Source organism: Mesoplodon densirostris, chromosome 3 (assembly GCF_025265405.1).
Source record: "Mesoplodon densirostris isolate mMesDen1 chromosome 3, mMesDen1 primary haplotype, whole genome shotgun sequence".
In the NCBI taxonomy this organism is placed as follows: Eukaryota; Metazoa; Chordata; class Mammalia; order Artiodactyla; family Ziphiidae; genus Mesoplodon; species Mesoplodon densirostris.
This window is the reverse complement of record NC_082663.1, coordinates 111658175-111683296: the sequence shown is the minus strand read 5'-3', so window position 1 is coordinate 111683296 and position 25122 is coordinate 111658175. Positions and strand designations below refer to the sequence as shown.

At 35.9% G+C, this 25122-nt stretch overlaps 1 protein-coding gene across 2 annotated transcripts in view; it reads left to right on the top strand.

Annotated features, from left to right (window-relative positions):
* Positions 1–25122, top strand: part of FNIP1 (folliculin interacting protein 1) — a 133626-nt gene that overhangs the window by 52818 nt on the left and 55686 nt on the right. For both annotated transcript variants that reach the window (XM_060093322.1, XM_060093321.1), the window contains exons 2-6: positions 1636–1762; positions 12268–12402; positions 16033–16133; positions 16399–16473; positions 17814–17905. In XM_060093322.1, coding sequence (XP_059949305.1) covers positions 1636–1762; positions 12268–12402; positions 16033–16133; positions 16399–16473; positions 17814–17905 — 530 coding nt within the window. The remainder of the gene's footprint in view (positions 1–1635; positions 1763–12267; positions 12403–16032; positions 16134–16398; positions 16474–17813; positions 17906–25122) is intronic.

Below are 25122 nucleotides of genomic sequence, written 5' to 3'. Positions count from 1 at the left end.
TGAAGATGTGTTATGTTGCCAGTTATGGATTTTTTTTTTTTTTTTTGCTGTACGCGGGCCTCTCACTGCTGTGGCCTCTCCCGTTGCGGAGCACAGGCTCCGGACACACAGGCTCCGCGGCCATGGCTCGCGGGCCCAGCCGCTCCGCGGCATGTGGGATCTTCCGGGATCGGGGCACGAACCCGTGTCCCCTGCATCGGCAGGCGGACTCTCAACCACTGCGCCACCAGGGAAGCCCAGTTATGGATTTTTTAACATGCATCAGTAGGGTTAGGGTTAAGGTTCTCTTAAGGAAATGAAGGAACGCAATCAAAAGCTGTGACTGATGAATTGTGAGGAATTGACCATTCAGCCTAACAACAGACAGCTCCTGGAACGACAGTTCTCTTCTTTCTTGGCAACTGTCCTACATGTTGTAGTGCCTTCAGTTCACCAGATTAGTATCTCCATCATACAATTCATTGTTTTCTCTCTTTCCCTCTCCTCCTTATCTCACTCACTCCATTAGTCTTTTTATTTGTGAAATATAATGTACACAAAACAAATGCAGTGGACTTTTTTTTTTTTTCCTTTGGGTACTGTATCTGTGTAAACATTATCAAGTCAAAAAATAGAACATGATCAGTGCCCCAGTCCTCCTGGTATAACCCCCACCACGCTCACCTAACTCCCAGATATAGCCACTCTCCAAACTTTTGAAGCCATCATTTCCTTTGTTTTGCTTATAGTTTTAAAAACTAAATATTCATCCCTTGATAAAACTTTACCTGATTTAAATCTTCCTGTAAATGGCAAAATGCAGTAACTGAGTTTATGGGTGTCATTGTCTAATTTCTTTTGTTCACGGTCCATTTATGATTTTGCCTGTAGCTGAAGTTCATTCATTATGTTCGTTGTGTGGTGTTTCATAGTGTGAATACTTACCCATTTGGTTGGTAAGTATATGAATAGTGTCCAGTTTTCAGCTATTATGAACAGTGCTGCTATGAACATTCTTGTATAATGGCATACTTTTCTGGAATGGAATTGCTGGGTCAACTTCATTTTTACTAGATTTGTCTAATCCGTGTACGTATTTAAAAAACTATTCTCTAAAGAGATTATGCCATTTTCACTCACACCAACTATATATGAGGATTTCTGCCCCATTTTGTTGTTCATCACTTTTTTACTTGTTTTTGTTTTATAAGGAATTAGCTACTGTTATTTAAACTGAAAACTGTTTCTGTTTTTTCATTTTGATATTAAAGTAACAAAAGTATTAAAAAATCTGGGTTAGCCTTATGCCATCTGAGTCCATGCCAGGAAATTAATATTTATTTTCATTATATTAAATGTACTGACATATTTTTATTGTTAGCTATTTTTAGATTCATGTGGGATGACTATATTTTATATACACTGAGTGATACTTGCCACAGATTTTATTCTTTTTAATCTAAAATGTCATAGCTGTGTAAATTTTCAGCCCTAAGCTAAATGGTGAAACTAAATGGTGGTATTTTATATAAACTTCTTCTGTGTTATCTTGAGCAGTAGTACAACTTTGGGTTTCATTATATAGGTTTTATTTCTAGGAGTTTATGTGGAATATTTATTAAAGTAATTCTAATGAATCTTTATTTTTCTTTAAAGTTGGCCTTTGCCAGAGTTTGATCCAAGCCAAATTCGACTAATTGTATATCAAGACTGTGAAAGACGAGGGAGAAATGTCTTGTTTGACTCCAGTGTTAAGAGAAAAAATGAGGACATATCAGTATCGGTGAGCATCATTATTGATTTGGTTCAAATTTAATGTCAAATATTCTAATTCAAGAAGGAATGAGTAAGATTTCAGTTATGGTACTTTTATTTGTCAGTATAAAACATTTTTACCATGTTATTAAAATTTAGAACACTGATTTTGAGAATTTTTAAAGGAAAAAACATTTGCCTTATTTGCATTGGTCTAGTACCAGAGAAAATTTTAGTTTGACATGTATTTACTTATATACTTGTATTATGAGATATGGCTAGAGCTACAGGGATTGTTAAAGTGTATCTGGTACAAATCTCTCACCTTATGATTGTGGAAAGTGTGACCTAGAGAGGTGAAAGTATTTGTCTGAAGGTACAAAGCAAGTTAAATCTGTAGCCCTTAGTTCATCATATTTTCCCATACTATACAGCAGTAGCAAGAACATCTATTCTGTTGACTTTGAACATCATATTTTGAAATATTTAATGACTAGTTTAGCAGTAACAAATGCCATTCACTTGGTCATCCAAGAAAACCCAAGTGATTGCTATTGTTTTGCTGCTGCTACTTCTATTAAACTTTCAGATGTAAAGACTCTCCATCACCTGGATCTATAATCTGGAAATGGAAGCCTGGAATTGTGTTTTCTCTCCTACCTTAAACTGACAATTTTCACTAACATTTCAGTAAACAACTAGAATTGACTTTTAATAGACAAAAAGTTATATTTTAATAGGGAAGCTATTTATTTTTCGAGACTTGGGAGTTTGTATTTGAGATTTTGTGTTCTTAGAAAAATTTGATACATTGGACGTGGTCTGTTTTACTTATAATAGCATCCTCATCATCTACTTAGGTGGCATATAATAAATACTTGCCTAATTTTTGAGTTATTTTGATTGTCAGGTTTTATGATGTTCTTCTGACTAGTAACACATTTCTTAATTTTCTGGAGATTGTTTTTTGTTTAGATTTCTTAGCCATTCTCTGGACACTTTTTTCAATCTGACAAGAAAAAAAACATTGCAAAATTTTCTTAAAGTTTGTTTGGTTGTGCAAATGACTAAGTATTTACAGAGTACTAGGCTCTTGGAGATTTAGCAATCTCTACCCTCTTGGTGCCTGCAATTAGACATTCTTAGGGAGGTGAACATTGAACAAACAAACAAATAAATAATTCCAAATTGTGATTGGGTACTGTGAAAGAAACATACAGAATTCTTATGAGATTCCACAGGAAGGAACCCATTTTTTGGTTTTGTTTTGTTTTGTGGTATGTGGGCCTCTCACTGTTGTGGCCTCTCCCGTTGTGGAGCACAGGCTCCGGACGCGCAGGCTCAGCGGCCGTGGCTCACAGGCCTAGCCGCTCTGCGGCATGTGGGATCTTCCTGGACCGGGGCACGAACCCGTGTACCCTGCATCGGCAGGCGAACTCTCAACCACTGCGCCAGCAGGGAAGCCCAGGAACCCATTTTTTTATTAGTTTGGTTGTAGGGGTATTAGGAAGATCTGACTGAGGTAGTGACGTTCAACCTGAGATCTCAAGAAATTGAAAGCATGGTATAGGGGATGAGTATTCCTTTAAGCAGGACCAGCAAATGCAGTCTACAGGGTGACTTAGGAGCTTAGTGAATTGAAGGATCTAAAAGAAGGCCAGTTTGGCTGGAGTGATAGTAAAGTAGTCTGTAAAGTAGCTAGAAATGAAATTGGAGAGAGATGGAACAGGAGCCAGAATATTCAGGGCCTCATAGGTCTCTGGGTTAGAAGTGTAGATTATATTCTAAATGTAGTGGGAAGCCATTGAAGGGATCTGGTTTATGTTTCAAAAAATCACTTGGGTAGAGAGTCCAGAAATAAACTCACACATACGTGGTGCATTAATTTACAACAAAGGAGCCAAGGAATATGCAGTGGGATAGGACAGTCTCTTCAATAAATGATGTTGGAAAAACTGGACAGCCACATGCAAAAGAATGAAACTAGACTGCTCTTTAACACCATACACAAAAACTAACTCAAAATGGATTAAAGACTTGAACATAAGACTTGTAACCATAAAACTCCTAGAATAAAACATAGGCAGTAAACTACTTGACACTGGTCTTTGCAATGATTTTCTTGGATGTGAGACCAGAAGCAAAGGCAACAAAATAAAAAATTAACAAGTGAGACTACATCAAACTGAAACAGTTCTGCACAGCAAGGAAAACCATCAACAAAATGAAAAGGCAACCTACCAAGTTGAGAAAATATTTGTAAATCATGTATTGGGTAAGGGGTTAATATCTGAAATATATGAAGAACTCATACAACTCAATAGCAAAAAACAAACAATCTAATTGAAAAGTGGGCAGAAGATCTGAATGGACAGTTTCCAAAGAAGACATAGAGTTGGCCAACAGGTACATGAAGAGGTGCTCAACATCACTAATCATCAGGGAAATGCAAATCAGAACTGCAATTGTGTATCACCTTACAGTTGTTAGAATGGCTATTACCAAAAGACAAGAAATGACGAATGTTGGTAAGGGTGTGGAGAAAAGAGAACCCTTGTGCACTGTCTGTGGGAATGTAATTGATGTAGCCACAACGGAGAACAGTATGGAGAATCCTCAAAAAATTGAAGATAGAATTGCCATATGATCCAGCAGCTCCACTACTGGGTCCAAAGAAAATAAAAACACTAACTTGAAAAGATCTATGCACTCCAGTGTTCACTGCAGCATTATTTATAATAGCCAAGACATGGATGCAACCTAAGTGCCCATTGATGAATGAATGGATAAAGAAAAAAATACATATAATTCAGCCATAAAAAAGAAGGAAACCTTCCTGTATTTGACAGCATGGATAGACCTTGAGGGCATTATGCTAAGTGAAACGAGTCAGACACAGAAAGACAAATACTGTATGATCTCACTTATACGTGGAATCTAAAAAAAACTGAACTCGTAGATACAGAGAACAGATAGGTGGTTGCCAGAGGCAGGTGTGGGGAGTGGGGAAAATGGGTGAAGAGGGTAAAAAATATAGGTTTCCAGTTATAAAATAAATAAGTTATGGGAATGTAATGTACATATGGTCACTATAATTAATAATACTGTATTGTATATTTGAAAGTTGCTAAAAGAGTAGATCTTAAAAGATCTCATAACAAGGAAAAAAATTTTTTGTAACTATGCATAGTGATGGATGTTAAGTAGACATTATGGAGATCATTTCATAATATATATTACAAATACTGCATCATTATGTCATATATCTGAAATGAATATAATGCTGTTGTCACTTATATGTCAATTTTTTAAAAATAGTGAAAAAATCACCTTGTTACTTAGAGAATGGTTGGATTTGGGGGGATGAAGGAGAAGGAAGCATTTGTTGAATTCACCATTTTGGTTTGAATAGCTGAGTGGTGAGATGCCTAAGAGTCATAGAATCGTAGATAGTCAAGCAGACAGTTGAAATCTAAGGCTAGCTGCAAATGTGATAAGCATTTTTTTTTGTATTTAGACTGCTAATAGCTCAGCAGAACTTGGCTAAGACTGACAGGTTGACAATCAATACTCTCTTGGTGATTTCTTTAGCAAATATTTATTGAAGTTTTTTTGTGTGCTTGATGATGTTCCATTGAATTGCAGCATATAACTTCTCCTTTACTATTTCTCTTGATGTTATTCATTGTGTTTCTTTAGCATTCTTCCCTTTTGTCTTAAACAGCCTTGTGAGTCTCGTGTCATGCTGTTTCTTGAATGCTTTCTGCCCACCTTTTCTGAAATGATGCTTCATTAGTCTCATTAGTCTTCTCTCCATCTGATATCTCCTTATTCCCTCTGTTAGCTTTTTTCTTTGCCTGCAAATCTTCACAAAGCCTCTTTGCCCAACACCAACAAAATAATTATCCTTTTACTTTCTCCTTTATTTATATGCCCTTCTGTCTTTTTCTGTCTCTGTCTTTTTTTGTCCTTCTCAGTGTTTGTTGGTGTATCTTAGTCTCTCTGCCTCACTCTCTCTCCGGCTCTCCTCAGTGTCTCAGCTCAATCTCTCCTTTGCATCTCTTAGTCTCTTCTCTGTGTCTCTTAGTCTCTCAGTAGTAATCTGTCTACCAGCTCTAAGCTCATACCATCCACTCATTGCTCAGTCTTCTGAAATTTTCTTGTAAGCCTGCTTCTACTTTTTCAAACTTTCCTCTAGACTCATCAGTGACTAGAAATCAAACAGCCTTGAATATTTCCAGTCTCAGTTGTTTTATATATCCTCATATTATGTGCTATCTCCCTAGATGAAGATTTATCTTCTTTCAAGGTTTATTGTATCACAACTTTATGAATCCTTTCTGATTTCTCTTTTCTGCTACATAAGAATTCTCATAGTCCTTTGTTTATAGTCTTTCATAGACCTTCTATATCATAGCTGTATTTCTCATAGTCCTTTGTTTATAGTCTTTCATAGACTTCTATATCAGAGCTGTATTTGTATGTTTATTTGTTATTAAATTGCAAAAAAAAGTTAAAAATTTGTCTGTTATTCACCTTTGTTTCCTAAACAGCACACTGCCTCACACATGGTAAATACTCAGGACATATTTTGATCAGCTTTAATTAAAAGTTAGGAAGTTTATTATCAAAATCCTGTAAATACTTTAATGAAGATTTTATATGTTCCTTTTGAACACTACAGAACACATGGTTTTTTCCCAAATTGTGAGCTGTTGGAATCATAAAGTGATTTTTTTCATCTACTTTACTGTACTTATACCCTTGGAACATCAAATCATGTCAGTTCTGTATAGGCAAAGAGGGACTGTGTGATGTAAATGATCATTTTAAACTTCCTACACAATATTTTGGGTCCATACATAATGATGAGATAGTTTAGGCATTAGCAGTTTCCTGAATATTGTCTTACAGTGCTGAAATAAAATTATATTAATCAATGTATAGCTTTCTCAGAACATTTATTTTCTAATTCTGTTATATTCTGTGAAAAATGACTCGAACATTCAGTGATTTTAATCAAGAAACTTCTCTCTCTTTTTTTTTTTTTTTTTTTTGTGGTACGTGGGCCTCTCACTGCTGTGGCCTCTCTGGTTGCGGAGCACAGGCTCTGGACGCGCAGGCTCAGCGGCCTTGGCTCACGGACCCAGCCGCTCCGCGGCATGTGGGATCTTCCCGGACTGGGTCACGAACCCGTGTCCCCTGCATCGGCAGGCGGACTCTCAACCACTGTGCCACCAGGGAAGCCCAAGAAACTTCTCTCTTTTATAAAAGTTTATTTTTATTTTTTTAGTTTTGATCCTCAGACCTTATTCATCATCTAGTTGAAATGTAAAAATTATTGAGATGTGGTTTCTTTGAACACTGATATAGCCAAATGGATCAAGTGTGATTTGATCATATGATACTATCTTTATCTTGGTCATTATTTCTGTGTTAACAATAATCCAGCGCATGTGTTCCCAGTGAAGTTACATAGTCACTCACATGTTTCAGCCTTCATTGGTTATATACAAGAATAAAGTTGTACATTAGCAGATTCAAATAACTTTGGAAAGGTGAATATAAATTTTAATGTGTTAGAGTTTTGTACACTCAGAAGCATTGTACAAGTGCCAGTAGTTGAATCGTAATTGTGATATCAGATTCGGAACATAGGATTTGGTTAGGTAATTGAATCTATATAAAAGTTAATATACAGAAATCAGTAAACTCAGTATATACAAATAACTTCCAATTGGAAGTATGAAGGAAGTTAAGGCTCCATTTAAAATAGCAATTTTGTGGGATAGGGAGGGTGGGAGGGAGACGCAAGAGGGAGGAGATACGGGGATATATGTATATGTATAGCTGATTCACTATGTTATAAAGCAGAAACTAACACACCATTGGAAAGCAATTATACTCCAATAAAGATGTTAAAAAAAAAAAAAAGGAAAGAGCATGGGGGCTTCTAAGTAAAAAAGGACAAGTGCTTTAAGCATTTGGGAACTCAATAAAATTATTTTTTAGCACCTTAAAAAAATGAATAAAATAGCAATTAAAAAATGCCTTTTCATAAACTTAACAAAATCTATATGTTTAGAACTTTAAAAATCTCCTGAGGTACATAAAAGCTCACTTGAGCAAATGAAAAGACAAAATATATTTTTGGTTAATACTCAATGTTATAAAGTTGTCCATTCTCTCTAAGTTGCTTTGTAAAATAATGCTATCTCCATAAAAATGCCAACCTTATTGTTGTTGTTATTATTATTATTTTTGGTGGGTGGTGGTATCTGGAATTAGATAGCAGATTCTAAAGTTCAAATGGAAAGAAATTAGCAGTAATAGGTTGGAAAACTGAAAAAGAAAGAGTAGTGAGGTTGAGTAAGTTCTACCAGATTTGAAAAATGCACTCTAAAGTCTCAATAATTAAAAGAATATATTATTAGAACATAAATAGATCAATAGACTAATGGAATGAAATAGAGGATCAGAAGTAGATCTAAATACATGTAGGAATTTAATATATGATAAAGGCATCATCTTAAATCAGGGTAAAGATTAATAAATGGTATTGAGATAATTAGCCAATTATAAGAAAGATAAACTTAGATTCATATCTCAAGTATATCAAACATTTAAATGTAAAAAAAATAAAACTGTGACCTTACAAAAAGATAACATGACTTCCTATGTATCTGTGGAGTGGAAAGCAGCTTTTAGCTATTGCTCAAAATGCAGAAGCCATAAAGTTAAAAGACTTACACATTTGACAACCAAATAAAAAAAGAAACGGAAATAACTTGGATGGTGAGCAAAACAAAGCAAAAGCAAACAAAGAAAAAAGAAAAAAACTACCATGAGGAAAATTAGAAGGTAAACGATACCCTGGGAAAACATTTTTATAGGATATAAAACCAGCTGGTAATCTTTCTATATAAAAAATTCCTAGAAATCAAGACAAGAGAACCATTCAGTAGAAAATTAGGTGAAGGATAAGACCAGGGAGTTCACCTACAGGTGACCATTACACATTTAATAAGATTCTTCCTCTCATTCATAATAAGGAAATGAAAATTAAAACTATCTTGTGATTTTAGTTCTTTCCTTTTAGATTGGCAAAAACCCAAATGTTGCATGACAGTACTTTGCTGTTAAAGTGAGTGAGTGAAATGACATCCTTGGAGGGGTAGTCTGGCAGTATCTACCAAAATTATGTGTATTTATGTTTTGACCCAGCAGTTCCACTGGCAGGGTTATTAACAGATGACTGGTTAAATAAGCTATAGTATATTCACACACTGGAATACTGTGTAGCTGTATTTTTTTGAAAAAAACAATGAGGAAGACTTCTAAAGATAGATGGAAAGATTCTCTATGATATTAGTGGAAAATAAAGCAACGGCAGAACTGAATCACTTTTTCTGTAAGAGAAAAGGAAAAGGAATATGCTTATATTTGAAAACAGAGATACTGGAAGGATAATAGTAAGCCAATAAAAATGATTTTACTTATTGGCAATGTGTGGAGTGGGGAAAAGGGTAAAGAGTGGGATCTAGATTTCTTTGTATCGATGAAAATTCAATTAACAATTAAGCTAAGAAGAAATAAAGATCATTTTATTTGAGCCAAACTGAGGATTGTAACGTGGGAGACAGATTTTCAGAAGCTCTGAGAATTGTTCCACTGGTCAGGAGTTAGAGAGGCATGCATTTTTGAGAGAAAGAATCATGTATCATATTCACAAGTTAAAATTATAAAGTTCATCAGAGATTTTTTTTAGTCAGGTATGCACATACAGAATGAGCCTTTAGTCAGTGTGATCCCCTGTACAGGATGGGAAAGGAATATTAATTTTAAAAATTACAATGCTGGCATTAGAAGAAAGAGACTGTTTTTCTCAAAGTTGATTACATCCTCCTACCTTGAGGGGATCTGGTTAATGTATAATGCAGATGCACATTAAACATTGGGAAAGGCATGTTATGTGTATTTCAATTCTGACTTAGTTTGATTGTCCTGTTTTAGAGATTTTAGATCAATAAGACATTGTGCATAGAAGTGTATGTAAAAGCTGTGAGACACACACACACACACACACACACACACACACACACCTACACCCCTACACCCCTACCCCTTTCTCTGTACAGTGTCTTTTCTCTTTCCCATTCTTAAGTTATGGCTTTTTTGAAACCAAGCAGCAACAACTTTGTTGGAAGATGGTCTAGTGAGGGGACATGGCACAGTAGACATTGGCCTTCTAGGAGCAGAAATTATGCTTCAGTCCTGGAATTGATATATGTTTGTCCCTTTCTTCCCTCTAGCAAATTGCTTCTTGTTTCAGAGATTGGACATATATAGTTACCTCAGCCTGGAATGTCTTTCTAGCCCTCCCATTCTTCTTTCACCTTAACTCCTATGCTTTTTTGTAGTTCCAGTTTAAATATCATTTCTGATGTGCCTAGGCTAAGTTAAGTTCTTTCTTGAACAGTTCACATAAACATCATTGCTCCTTAATCTCTTTGTCTGTAAAATGGGGATAATAATAGTACTTACTTCATAGAGTTGTTGTGAGGAATAAAAGAGTAAATATATGTAAAACAGAAGAGTACCTGACCAGATACTAGGTGCTATGTGAGTTAACTGTTGCTATCATTATTACTTTTATTAGACATATTTGAAATAATGTATTTAATTATACTAATTTGTCTATTTGTTAAATATCTCCTCCTGTTAGATTGTTAGCTCCACGAGGAAAAGAACTGTTTTATTCACTTCTTTTCCCTAGTGCTTGGTACACATAGTACTCAGTTACTTTTGTTGACTGGTAAGTGGTGGTTTGCAATAGTAGATAAGTCAGGCCAGCTGGGTTTTGAAGAATGAACATACTGGTAAATGTGATAAAGCATTGCAATGTTTTTAGGAGTATCAGAACTTGGTGGATTGCAACTTTGGTAGTTGTGAGCAGTGAAAGCTCTAGAACCTGTTTGGGAGGGAGAGGAGAACAAGAGGAATAAAGCAAAAAAAATTTTTTTTATTAATTAATTTTTATTGGCATCTAGTTGCTTTACAATGTTGTGTTAGCTTCTATTGCACAGCAAAATGAATCAGCCATGCATATGCATATATCCCCTCCCTTTTGGTTTTCCCTGCCATTTAGGATACCACAGTGAATTAAGTAGAGTTCCCTGTGCTATACTGTATGTTCCCATCAGCTGTCTATTTTATACATAGTATCAATAGGGCAGTAGTGTATATGTGTCAATCCCAAACTCCCAAATCCTTCCACCCCACCCCTTTCCCCCTTGGTATCCTATCCATACATCCATACATCTGTTCTCTATGTCTGTGTCTCTATTTCTAAAGCAAAGAATTGAAATACATTCTTCTTCCATGCTAGACAATACAGCCTTCTGGTCCTAAGCTCAGCTATTATTAAAAATGTAACTGTCCAGGGCCTCCCTGGTGGCGCAGTGGTTAAGAGTCCGCCTGCCGATGCAGGGGATACGGGTTCGTGCCCCGGTCTGGGAGGATCCCATATGCCGCGGAGCGGCTGGGCCCGTGAGCCATGGCCGCTGGGCCTGCGCATCCGGAGCCTGTGCTCCGCAACGGGAGAGGCCACAACAGTGAGAGGTCCACATACCGCAAAAAGAAAAAAAAAAAAAAAAAAAATGTAACTGTCCAATACATGGATGCATTCTCATTTCAAAAGATTAAACTTACATATATATGAACATACATTGAAATATGTCTCATTTGCATTTCTCTTCCTATTCCTACATCTCCCCAGTTTTTTTCCATTAAAATATATTACTTACATTAGCTTGTAATGGGTATATTGTTATATATATATATATATATATATTTTTTTTTTGTGGTATGCGAGCCTCTCACTGCTGTGGCCTCTCCCGTTGCGGAGCACAGGCTCCGGATGCGCAGGCTCAGCGGCCATGGCTCACGGGCCCAGCCGCTCCGCAGCATGTGGGATCCTCCCAGACCGGGGCACGAACCCGTGTCCTCTGCATTGGCAGGCGGACTCCCAACCACTGCGCCACCAGGGGAGCCCATATTGTTATATTTAAATAAATTTATAAATATTTAAAAATTCCTCAATTTTAATTTCTAATATGGGAAAATATTGATACATACATCACACATAAACAAAATGCCTTTGGGATCCTAAATAATTGTTAAGAGCATGAATAGGTTTTTGAGATCAAATAATTTGAAAACTGCTGCAGTATATAATTAAGTCCCAACAATGAACATTGTGTAGACCATTGTAATATAGAAAAATTCCCATGTTTTAATAATTTTGGTGAGTAAAGTACAGTTAAAAAATGCCACAAATATTATTATAGCTATGAGACAAAGAATAGAAAACAGTACTGGAGAAAATACAGTAAAATGCAAATAGTCATTATATTAAGGTTATGTTATTTTGAATTATTTCATCCTTGGTTTTTCCAAAGGTTTTTATGCTATAATTTATATATGGTGGAAAAATCTGTTAAAATATGAATGGGAATAATGTCTCCATTTCAGAAACTCTGTAGTGATGCTCAAGTTAAAGTCTTTGGGAAATGCTGCCAACTGAAACCTGGAGGAGACAGTTCTTCCTCTTTAGATAGTTCCATGACTTCATCTTCTGATGTAAAAGACCAGTGTCCTAAGTACCAGGTAAGATCACTGATGTCTTTTATTCATTCACAAGTATTTTTGAGTACCTACAATGTGTTGTATGCCATCCTAGGGACTGAGGATGTAACAGGGACTAGTGCTTACCCTCCTGGAGCTTACAGTATAGCTGGGGAGACAGATAATTAAGTAGGTAAGTTTATGAACTTTGATAAATCTTAGGATAGGGGAAGCATAGAGAGCTTTGGGCACAGGTAGCAGGGGCATTTTCTCCTTTTTATTTCCCTTTTCATATTTTTTAGGCTACCAGAATAATTTCTTATTTTATACACTTTTTAATTATTGAAATATGAAGATAAATATAATACAAGTCAGCTGTAGTATGAAATTAAAATATGGCTGAAGTATAGAAATGTACATTTTCATTTTTCAAAATTAATGTGGCTCTTCTTTTAAAATACGGAATTAACCAATCATTTGACTATATAGGAACTTCTCTATAAACTTGTCATGTTGTTATATTTTACATAGGATCAGTACTTGGTTTCAAATAAGCAAATGTCATCTAATGTGAATTTGTGTCGTTCAAGTTTGCATGAATGAATCACAGGTATTTTACATTTAGCAGTACCAAAATAGAATCCTGGACCTTTAAATTATTTATAATTAGGTAAATTGTTTTTGGATAGAAACTAACCCTTATACCATATCAACATGACAGTATATGTGGAACAGCTTCGAAGTTATAAAAGTCCAGATGTTAGGACTACCTACATAGTATGTAGTCCTAATATCTACATAGTTCTGTCTGGCCTCCTCTATTCCTCTTCCATCTTAAGCATGTTACCCTAACAAGTTCCTAATAGTGCTGTGCTATGTAGGATCATTATACTTATGCCAATTTACAAGTTTTCTAATTTGATCAGCTGTACAAACTTGCCTTTCTTCCTAATGTTATGCAGTTAAATAGTATTAGCAAATGGATCCAGACTGTAGAAACCCTGAAGCACTGAGTGATTATAATTCTCATTTTGCATCAAAAATCCCTAGAGTTTTTTTTAAGTACAGGTTCCCAGGTTATATGTCTAGATATTCTGGTAGTAGGTTCATTATGGTCTTGGAAATCTGTTTTTTTAGCAAGAAGGCATTGAATTATTATGCATATAGTTCACTACACTTGATAGAGTGTTATTTCAGGTAACTAGAACATTATTTTTGATTTACGGGGTATTAACAGATTATTGCTTTCAGCAATGAGTACTTACAAAGAATTGAACTTTTAAGTAAGAGCCTTTTTAAAAAAGCATTAAAGATAATAGCATTTTCTTAATTATATTCTTCATTATAGATTATGTCACATTAAAATATATAACATGTCAGTGATATTCATGATAACTATTTGGTATGTATTAGAGCAGGCAGAGAGAACGTTTAATAGCAAAGTATGTGGTTTCATAAAATTTATACACCAATGTATTTTTACTGTATTTTGCCTTCTGAGAATTCTTTTCTAATTATAATATTAAAATGTTTAAATGACTTGATATTTAAATTTGTATAGCTCGTTTAATGTAAGAATTATTATTTTTAGTCAAAATAAGAATGGAGTTAGATGCATTGTAACAAAAATGAGCTTGTAAGAGAAGGTTCTCATTTCTGTCATTATCCAGAAGCAATTTAGGTTGCCAAGAAGATTGGTATTGTTGATCTTAAAGAAAAATAAACTACTTTATCATGTAAAAAATTATTCTACTCTGTTTCTAAAATGTTCGTAATACCTAGACTTCAGGAAATAAAAATTTTGTCTTAACCAAATCCCAAGAATAAAAGAGTTGCTTCTTGTAGTAACCTAGGTATATCAGAAGTGATTTTTTCTTAAAAAAAAACTTTGTGCCTTTATTAAAATAAAATTAAGACAATAGCACTGAGAAAGAAAAAACAATATGTCAATGAATGTATTAAAAAACTAATATGAACATAGTATGTATAATGAAATGGATTGCTATTTGAAGATGTTCTTTTTAAGAAAGGTGACAAACGTAAATATATAGATTTTTTTTAACCCAGGGCAGGTAGTAAACAAGCAAAAGAGTAAAAGAGAATCACATTATAAAAAGAAAAATAGTATGTAGATGTGTTCCCTGGCTTTCACTTGTAAAATGGGGGTCCTCATCACTTTATTGTTATCTTCAGAAGAATCTTTTAAGTATTTTTAAAAACTTCTAGTTCTTGATTTCCCATGGTAGAATGGCATAGTGAAATTTGTGCATAATCCTCATTTACTATCTTAGATAGTTTTTTTTTTTTTTTTTGGTACGCGGGCCTCTCACTGTTGTGGCCTCTCCCGCTGCGGAGCACAAGCTCCAGACGCGCAGGCCCAGCGGCCATGGCTCACGGGCCCAGCTGCTCTGCGGCATGTGGGATCTTCCCGGACCAGGGCATGAACCCGTGACCCCTGCATCGGCAGGCGGACTCCCAACCACTGCGCCACCAGGGAAGCCCTTAGATAGTTTTTTGGTCATCTTTCTCATCAGTTGTTTTATTATGTTAATTGTATTGGTTATGAATTGCATTGGGATATCCTATGAAACAGTGGCTTAAGCAAATTAGGGATTGGTTTCTTCACATGACAAGTCTGGAGAGAGGCCATCTAGGCTCGATAATTTATGGGCTTCAAGGTGGCCTCAGAGACCAAAGCTTCCTTATCTTTCTACTTAGCCAGAATTACTGTGTACATACTTGTTGCCTTGTCGTCCTCTTATGGTGTCTTCATCTTCAGTGATTTCCATTTATATTCCATTGACCAGGACTGTGTTGAATACATGTAAATGGATAGTTCTGAAAGCTACCACTCCAACCACTGGTTTAACTCTTTGAATATAGAGACCAACTCGAAATCCTCTATCTGCAAGGGAGGCTCTGAAATGCAGTTTTTTTCATTTGGGCACATTGCTTCCTTGAAACAACTTGTACTTCAAAAAACAAGGAATAAGATATTTGGTGGTTAACTAGTTGTATTTGCCACAGTATATAAATAGTAACCAAATGGATGAGTCAATTTTTAGATTTTTTTGACTCCTATGTGGACAATTAAAGGATAATGGAAAAGAATAACTTTTTAAATCAGAATTCTTTACAAACAAGACATTCTAATGCTTAAGATAAGTCTTTTTAAAAAAATGCAAAATGTCCAAGTTACCCCTTTTGCAAATGCTTCTTTTTGCACAATAGGGGTGGTAAAATCTGTTCAGCATGTTCAGTGAATTCTACTTCTTGTTATCTGTCCTGGAGAAGCATTGCATATGCATAAGATGTGGCTAAGAATGTTTATTTGAGCGTTATTTGTAATAGCAAAAAACAGGAAGTAACTTAAATGCCTGTCAGTAAGGGGAACAGACTTGATAAACTGGTATTTTCATATAGGAGGGTACTATGCAGCTCTCAAAAGGAATCTATGTATAACAATATGCTTAGATCTATAAGACATTGTGAAATGAAGAAAATGAAATGAAGAAAATCAAGCTGCAGAACAGTGTATACAATGTAAAATCATTTAAAAAAACATTACGTAGAATACAGCAAAGGAATTTTTAATAAAAATCAGTTTTTGAAATAGGTTTTAAATTCTGCAATTTTATTAATGTTTTAATTTTATTAATGCTTATTGTTTAGGGTTCTCGATGCTCTTCTGATGCCAATATGCTTGGAGAGATGATGTTTGGCTCAGTAGCAATGAGCTACAAAGGCTCCACCTTAAAGATTCATCAGATCCGGTGAGGGATTTTTCTGATTTTTCTTGATGAATCCATTTTAGAATGTTTAGTTTTTTAAAAGATGGGCGAATTTCATATAGTCTTCACTCAGATTGAGCATGTCAGATACTAAGTTTATGATGTTTTATGGGTTTAATGCTACTTCATGGCTGTTGTAACTATGCTGTGACATCTCTGTGACTTAAACATTTTTATTTGTAATAAATTGGAAAGGTCCTTGTGTTTCAGTTTTGATCTCTCTCTATCCCTCTCTTTTTCTTCATAGTTCCCCTCCACAGCTTATGCTCAGCAAAGTTTTTACTGCACGGACTGGCAGCAGCATCTGTGGAAGTCTCAATACGTAAGTAGTTATGGATGAAGGGAGAAATGAATTCTTTAAGGTTTGCAAAGTATGAAAACCAATAAGCTGCTTTCAGGATTGCAGCATAAATTCAGATTTTATTCCATCCCTTAAGTTTGAAAGTTTATGGAGGCCAGATTTTTTTCCCCTAGCTTTGTTGAGATATGATTGACATACACCATTATGTAAGTTTGAAGTATATGACGTGTTGATTTGATACATTTATATATTGCAAAGTGATTATCACCATAACCTTAGCTGCTACCATCCTGTCACATAATTACCATTTCTTTTTTGTGGTGAGAATATTTAAGATTTACTCTGTTAGCAACTTTCAAGATATAATGCAGTATTATTAGCTATAATTAGCTTGCTGTATATTAGACACCCAGAACTTGTTAATCTTATAACTAGAAGTTTGTACCCTTTGACCATTTTATCCCCATTTCCCATACTCCCAGTCCCTGGTAACCATCACTCTGCTCTCTGCATCTCTGAGTTCGGCTTTTTTTTTTTTTTTTTTTTTTGTGGTACGCGGGCCTCTCACTGTTGTGGCTTCTCCCGTTGTGGAACACAGGCTCCGGACGTGCAGGCTCAGCGGCCATGGCTCACGGGCCCAGCCGCTCCGCGGCATGTGGGATCTTCCTGGACCGGGGCACGAACCTGTGTCCCCTGCATCGGCAGGCGGACTCTCAGCCACTGCGCCACCAGGGAAGCCCCTGAGTTCGGCTTTTTAATTTCTTTTTAATTAAACAAATTTAAAATTTTTATTTATTTATTTATTTTTTGGCCGTGCCTCATGGCTTGCAGGATCTTAGTTTGCCAATCAGGGATTGAACCCGTGCCCCCTGTAGTGGAAGCACAGAGTCCTAACCACTGGACCGCTAGGGAATTGGCTTTTTTAGATTCCACATATAAGTGATATCATACAGCATTTGCCTTTCTCGATCTGACTTATTTCACTTAGCATAATGCCCTGAAGGACCAAAGTTGTTGCAAATGGCAGGACTTCCTCTTTTTTTCTTTTCATGGCTGAATAATATCCACTGTCTATATATATACATGACAGTCTTTTTTTATCCATTCATCTGTTGACAGACACTTGGGTGTGGCTGTATTCCAATAAAACTTTATTTACAGAAACAGGCAGCAGACTTAATTTAACCCTCAGGGTGTAGTTTGCCAACCCCTGATTTAAATGATTAGTTGGTTTATAGTACTAATAGGGAAACTTAAAACTTAAAAAAAAAAGTTTTACACTTAAAATTTGAGGTATACAAAGAATTGCCATTAAGAGCATAAAACGAATTTGGAATTTATTTTTTTCTCCTCCCACTTAGGCTGCAAGACAGTCTTGAATTCATCAATCAGGACAACAGTACATTAAAGGCTGATAATAACACAGTTATTAATGGACTTCTTGGAAATATAGGTAAAACGGTTTTATACGTTTTAAAAATGTTCTTAATAGTGTAGATAATAATGTTCTTAATAATGTTAGAAGACCAAAGAATTTCAAATACTGGAAGTGGATTTAAATTGCAAGTATATGTAATATTTGTATTATTCGAAAAATTTAATTTTCATATATTTGAACATAATGTTTATTTTGTACCTGAAAAAAGAGAACTGCTGAAGAAATACCTAATTTGTTTTTTGGTTTTAATTTCGATGCATCTTTGAAAAGTACTTTTGTTGATGTGAAAAGCCCTTACTAGCTCTTTTGAATATTTCAGCTGAGGGAGACAGGTATTATACTTCCTCCCTTTTCTTTGCCCTAACCATAGAGTAATTTTAAAATGGTGCTTGTTTTTTTGACCTGTAATTTAGATGAGCAGATATTCAAATTTGATGTTTCTTAAGAGATTTATTAAAATAGAAGCTTATTTAGTAATTTGGTTAGTTTATTGTCTGTTATTTAAGTTCAACATTTTAAAGTGACAAACTGTTTCTAAAATTTCTGGTCCTTTGTTTTATCTTAGATCAAATAAATTACTGCTGACAATATTTCCAGTGCAAAACGAACTGTAATGTATTAGAGAGAGAAAAATAAAAAAGAAAATTGGTTCTGAAGAACCTAGGGGCAGGACAGGAATAAAGACGCAGATGTAGAGAATGGACTTGAGGACGTGGGGAAGGGGATGGGTAAACTGGGATGAAGTGACAGAGTGGCATGGACATATATACACCACCAAATGTAAAATAGATAGCTAGTGGGAAGCAGCCGCATAGCACAGGGAGATCAGCTCAGTGCTTTGTGACCACCTAGAGGGGTGGGATAGGAAGGGTGGGAGGGAGACGCAAGAGGGAGGCGATATGGGGATATATGTATATGTATAGCTGATTCACTTTGTTATAAAGCAGAAACAAACACACCATTGTAAAGCAATTATACTCCAATAAAGATGTTAAAAAAAAAAAGAATAAGATGAATGTTTCACTCATTCCCTGTTTAGTGGAAATTTTTATTTGTAATTAATTTTAATAAATATCAGTTATACGTATTAGTAGAAGACAGCTTTTTTTCCCACCTTTAACAGTATAGCATCCTATTATTTTTTATAATTCATGTTCATTCAAATAGCAGCTATTTATTAAGTACCTACTACGGGCTAGTTGCAGTGTCAGACACGTGTTGTAGAAAGCATGCATTTTATAGAAAAATAGAAGTTCTACTTTTTCTTAACTTGATTAGTTCATTCATTTAAAAAAATTTATTAGCTTATTTATTTATTTTTGGCTGTACTGGGTCTTCGTTTCTGTGCGAGGGCTTTCTCTAGTTGTGGCGAGCGGGGGCCACTCTTCATCACAGTGTGCAGGCCTCTCACTGTCATGGCCTCTCGTTGCGGAGCACAAGCTCCAGACGCGCAGGCTCAGTAGTTGTGGCTCACGGGCCTAGTTGCTCTACGGCATGTGGTATCTTCCCAGACCAGGGCTTGAACCCGTGTCCCCTGCATTGGCAGGCAGATCCTCAACCACTGCACCACCAGGGAAGCCCAGTTCATTCATTTTAGTAAAGTAAAAATGTGACAGAAATAAGTCTTTTTTTCTTTATAATTTGATACTTTTAAAAGCTAAAGGGGCTTATTAAAAGCTGTTTATTTTAATAATACAAATCCATTATCATGTATAAAGGTAAAGTACACTATAGTTGCTAGATATACTCAACTTCTCTGTTTTAACATGGAATAGGAAATTAATGCATTTAACAAAGCACAGACTTTGTTATGAATGGCTTTTTCTTGCACATTCTTAATTGTGAATCAAGGATATTTGAGCACCATTTCTTATTTTCTTTAAATTTCCAATTAATCAACAAGTACTTATCAAGCACTTATTATATGCCAAGCACTCTGCTAGGCCCTGAGAATACAGTGGTGAACCAGACACAGTTCCTGCCTCAACAGATTTTTAGTTAGTGGAAGTCAGACAAGCAATACAATACAGTATACAATTACAGTATACTGTAGTTAATTTTTGGACAAAACTAAGAGCATGTTGTGATAGAAATGAGAAGGAACACCCAGTTCAGTCTTGGAGTATCACAAAAGGCTTTCTTAAAGAAGTGAGCCTAAACTTGAAGAATTAGCCTGACAGTTGGGAAGAGAAATGTTCTAGGAAAAAGCAGGAGCATGTGCACAGACCTAGTGCAAGAGATCATTGAGTGTGGAAAGAATGTGAACAAATCAGTGTGGGTGGAGCACAGTGTGGATATAAGTAAAGGAAGTAAAAGGAAATAAAGAAGTGAGCAAGAGCCAGATCATGAAGGGCATTTTGGGTTACACTGAGGAATTTGGACTTATGCTTTGGGTAAGCAGTTGGGTACCAGTGAGGGTGTGTTAGTTTGGGTCTTCCTCCTGGTTTTTAACAGGTGCCAAGACAGGTTTAAACATGCAAGGATTTTATTATTACTAGGTGAGAGAAATGAAGAGGGAGCTGGGGAGGGTTCAGAGAGCCCTCAGATTGTGGTGCAAGTTTGCCTTAAGTGAAAGAGAGGAATAAAAGCTTGAGTGGACATGTTCCAGCCTGCCATATAGTCCAAGGAAGGGTTGATAAGGCTGTGGATGAGTCTTTGAGTCAGAGTTGGTTGTCAGAAGTGACCCATGTCTTGCCAAAATGGGCCTGCCTTACTATAGCTACTGTGTTTAGTCATTGGCTAGGCGCAGCCTGTGGGATATGTGGCCCTGCACAAACATGGCAGTGAATTTAAGAACACAGCAGCTGGGGTGCTTGGCCATTTGCAGTTCTTATAGCTGGAGAGTTTTGTGGTGCATTCTCAAGGCAACAACAGAAGAGTTTTCACAATGTAGAAACATGATCAGATCAGATTTGTATCTGCAAAAGAATATTCTAATTGCTGTAGGAATAGATTCAGATGAGCCAGTGGGATTGAGAAAACACCCATATTAGAAGGCTGCTTATGACAGTCCAAGTGACAGATAATGGGGACGTAGAGTAAAATTGTGTCCATAAGGATAAAGAGTTGTTGAGAACTTTGTTGGGAGAAATAGAGTAGACAAGACTTGGTAATTAGGTAGAAGAGGTGAGGGGAGAGGGGGAGTCAGGGGTGACACTGAGCTATTGGGTTGTGTAATTGCATGAATGTTGGTTCCATTCACCGGGAGGAACATGAGAAATTGGGAGTTGATGATTTTAGGTTTAGGCATGTCGAATTGGAAGTATTGGTAGGATATCCAAGTGAAGATAGCCATGGTAGTTAGTTAGAGAGATGTATTCTGGTGGTAGCTGCTGTAAGATAATGAATGTATAATAGTTTTAAAACAATAGAGGTTTTTTCTCACAATTTTCCTCAAAGCAGTGTTTTAAAGGTCCAGTCTCCTTCCTTCTTGGAGTTCTACCTTCTTTACAATATGGGCTCCAAGGTTGTGCTCACCTACACAAAGCCAGTGGAAAGAGATTGAGTATGGAGAAGGCACATTCCCTTCAAAACCACCTCAACCTGAAAGTGATATACATCACTTTTGCTCACATTCCATTGGTGGTGACTAATCATACAGCTTCACCTGTATATAAGGAGGTTTGAGAAATATGGTCCCTAGCTGGCCGGCTGCTTCCCACAGACTACTTGATGTTATGCAACGGAGAACACAATCCTTTTTTAGGTTGTTAGCAGTTTCTACCATGGATTTGAGAATTATTATCATATAAATGATAATTGAAAGCATAAGAATGAATGAGAGAGAAATATTGTTGAGGATAGAACCCTGGGGAGTGCTGGCTTTAAAGATGGAGTAGGAGAAGAGAATCACATAAAGGAGACTAAGAAAAAAAAAACTTAGCATGTGTTATCATGAGAACTGAGGGAAAAAAGTTCAAAGTGTAATGTAGTCAGCATCAAATATGATGTAAGGTAGTGTAAGATAGTATGGAGTGCATTAAATAACAGGAAGGCTTTTGGTGGTGGCCTATGTGAGTAGTTTCAGTGGGGAGAATAGAAGCCAAAGTTGAGGAAAGACTCAGGTTAGTCTTCTTTTCTAAGATGTAAGCAGACATCCTCAAACTTCTTGGTTTCAGGACCCTTTTACACATGTAGAAATTATTGAGGACCACAGAGAGCTTTTGTGTATGTAGGTTACATTTATTGATATATACTGTATTAGAAATTAAAATTCAGAAAAAATTTAAAATATTTACTTAGTGACTCATTAAAAATAACACTTATAACCCTTTTTATGTTAATATAAATAACATGTTTTGAAATAACTATACTTTCCAAGACAAGAAAACTTAGAGTAGCATTGTTTTACATTTTTGCAAAACTTTTTATTGTCTGGCTTAATAGAAACAGCTGGATTCTCATATCTTCTTCTGCATTCAGTCTTTTGTAATATGTTGTTTTGGTTGAAGTGTGTTAAGAAAATATAGTTTCACATAGATATGTAGCTAGAAAAAGGAATGTCCTCAAGAACCCCTTGAAAGGGTTGCAGGGTCCCCTTAGGGGGTCCTTGGACCACATTTTAAGAACTACTGAACTATAGGATTAGATATATGGGGAGAAGGTAGAAGAGTTCTGACTGTATTTAAATGTTGATGGAAAAGGAGGTTATAAGGAAGATGAGGTTGGAGATAGAGGTGATACTGGTAAAGTGGAAGGGCCTAGCTGACTTAGAAGAATTAGCTTTGGAAGGGAGGGAGGGAGATACCTCTCAGGATTTTTCACAGATAGTCCCTGCACATAAAGGGGACTTGAATAATGTGACCTGTTATTACTGCTCAGGCAGGAAGGAGGCAGAGATGAAAGTTGATTAAGTTTGGAGATTAAGTTTGGAGATAGCATGGTAGGAGAAGGAGAGTTCCCATATGGTGATTCTTCATGTGTACAAACATATGCATACTGTACGAGACAAAGTCATATGCTGAGAGTAAGAAGAGGTGGTAGGGAAGGCGATTAAAGAGAGCAGATAAGTTTTGAGGTAACTAGGAAAAAATGAAGAAGGAACTGAACAATGAAAATGGAAGGTTTGCTGCACATGCACTATAATTATAGAAACTCTTGTTTTAGAAAAATACCTATTAGCAATTTGGAAAATACATTTGTCACCTTTTAAAACAGAAAAATCCCCAGTTCCATCCTAGATAAACCTCCTAGATGGCTATTTAGGCCATCTTGATGAAGCATAACTAACAAGTAACGCAGCTGCTTGCTTCCAGGCTGGAATGTTACCCTCTCTGGGTCTTCAGTCTCTTATCTTCTCTTGGTCAGGTGTGTGGCAGCTACTTATGTTGGGCAGCTGGGAGTCTGGCCCTGACAGGCTGCATTGGCTTTCTTGCTTCCATAGTGGCTGACCCTTGCTCTAGGAACTTTGGTTTCTTCTGTTACTTTATAATTTACCACTAGTTTAGAAAAACCAATTTCATACTTATTTGTCAGTAGACCCCTTTATTTGCTCTTTGTTTTATTTTGTGTTCTGTTTTTCAGCCAAGTGCTTAGGTGGTTTTCTTCTTAACTGTAGTTGCACAATGTTGTAATCTTAAAACTGACTTTTTAAAAGATAAATTTATTTGGCAAATGTCAGATTATATAGATAACATTACTGTGCTGTTTTGAATCTTTAAAAACATTGTTTTAGATGAGAAAGGATTGAACATTTTACCTTGTATAGTGGAAGCTTATTTTTATTATTTATGTTTTATTTTTATTATTATATGTGGACTTATTAGTAGATTGTTATGTTGACATAAGCCATGACCAGAGGGAAACCATCCTGTTCTAAAAATAGGAAGCCAGCTTGAATTATTCTTACCTGCTTAAAGGTTTCCATCCATATCTGTTGGTCTGCTTTTGTACTTCCTTAGCTCACCTTTTATTCCTGACACATTGTGGCTTCTCTAACAGCCCTCTTTCATATGTATTTTACGTTTCTGCCATGTAGGTCTTTCACAGTTCTGCAGCCCCAGGCGGGCATTCTCTGAACAGGGTCCGCTCCGCCTGATCAGGAGCGCCTCTTTCTTTGCAGGTTTGCCATGTGCTGTGTGGGTAGACTAGTTGGTGTGCCCCAGCGTCTAGAATTCATAGTTAAGCTGTGGAAACAAGAGAGTGGAGAAATGCAGTTGGGGAAGGTGTAGTTGAGAAAACATTGCTTAGAAAGTTTAAGAACTTAATATCTTTCTACTGAATATGTTCTTAAAGTTTCCAGAAACTAAGTTATCAGTGGAATTGACATTTTCATGAAATTTCAGTTTGTCATTTCTTATTTTGTTATGTAATAATGATTTTAACTTTAGAATCCTAAACCAAAATATAGTATGAACGTTGTTTCTTATAATACCAGTGGAATTTCTAATGTGACACTATCTTGTTTCCATGGCTGAGTAGCTTCTGTATCATGGTTCATCAATCGCAGAAAATATCCTATCTTACTATTATTGTAAAATTTCTGATCTACACTATTCCATAAGAATGATTTCTCTTGGAGCTAAAATTTAGATGAACAAGCACCGTTATATTCTGTAAAAGGCATATATGACTATGTTTGTTTACATCATTAAATAGATGATTGTAGAGTGTGTTCATGCTTCTGTATCCAGGAAGTTGTATCCAACTTCTTGTTTTAATTAATATTTATTTTTCTTACAAATGTAAGATACAAACAATGTATATATATTATAGAAAATTTGAAAAATATGAAAAATAGGCAAAAAAATATATTAGCCATCTTGTCAACTGGAAATCACCTTCTTAGTTTTTTTGTTTGTTTTAAAACAAAATTGGGGTTATACTGTTCAGCTTTCTTAAAATTTTTATTATGGAGAATTTTTAAACATACATTTTTATAGGCAGAATAGCAGACAACCATCATATACCAGTCACTTAGCCCCAGCAACCATCATTCTTACTGGTCAGTAGATTGCCTTTTTTTCATTTAGCAGTATATTGTGAATATATTCATATATCATTGAATATGCTTCTAAAATACTTATTTTAGTCATCCCTTGCTTCTTTAGGTATTATACCATAGATTATTTCATATTATATGTCAAATCTTCAGAGAGATCTCAAAGCTTGTTCAACTGAGTAATAGCTCTTGGTGTTGGGTTTGTGCCATGCTGTTGAAAAAAATAAAGGAATGCAATGAGATGAGCATGATTTAGTTTGCTACATAAAAGGAACAACATCAACCTGAACAG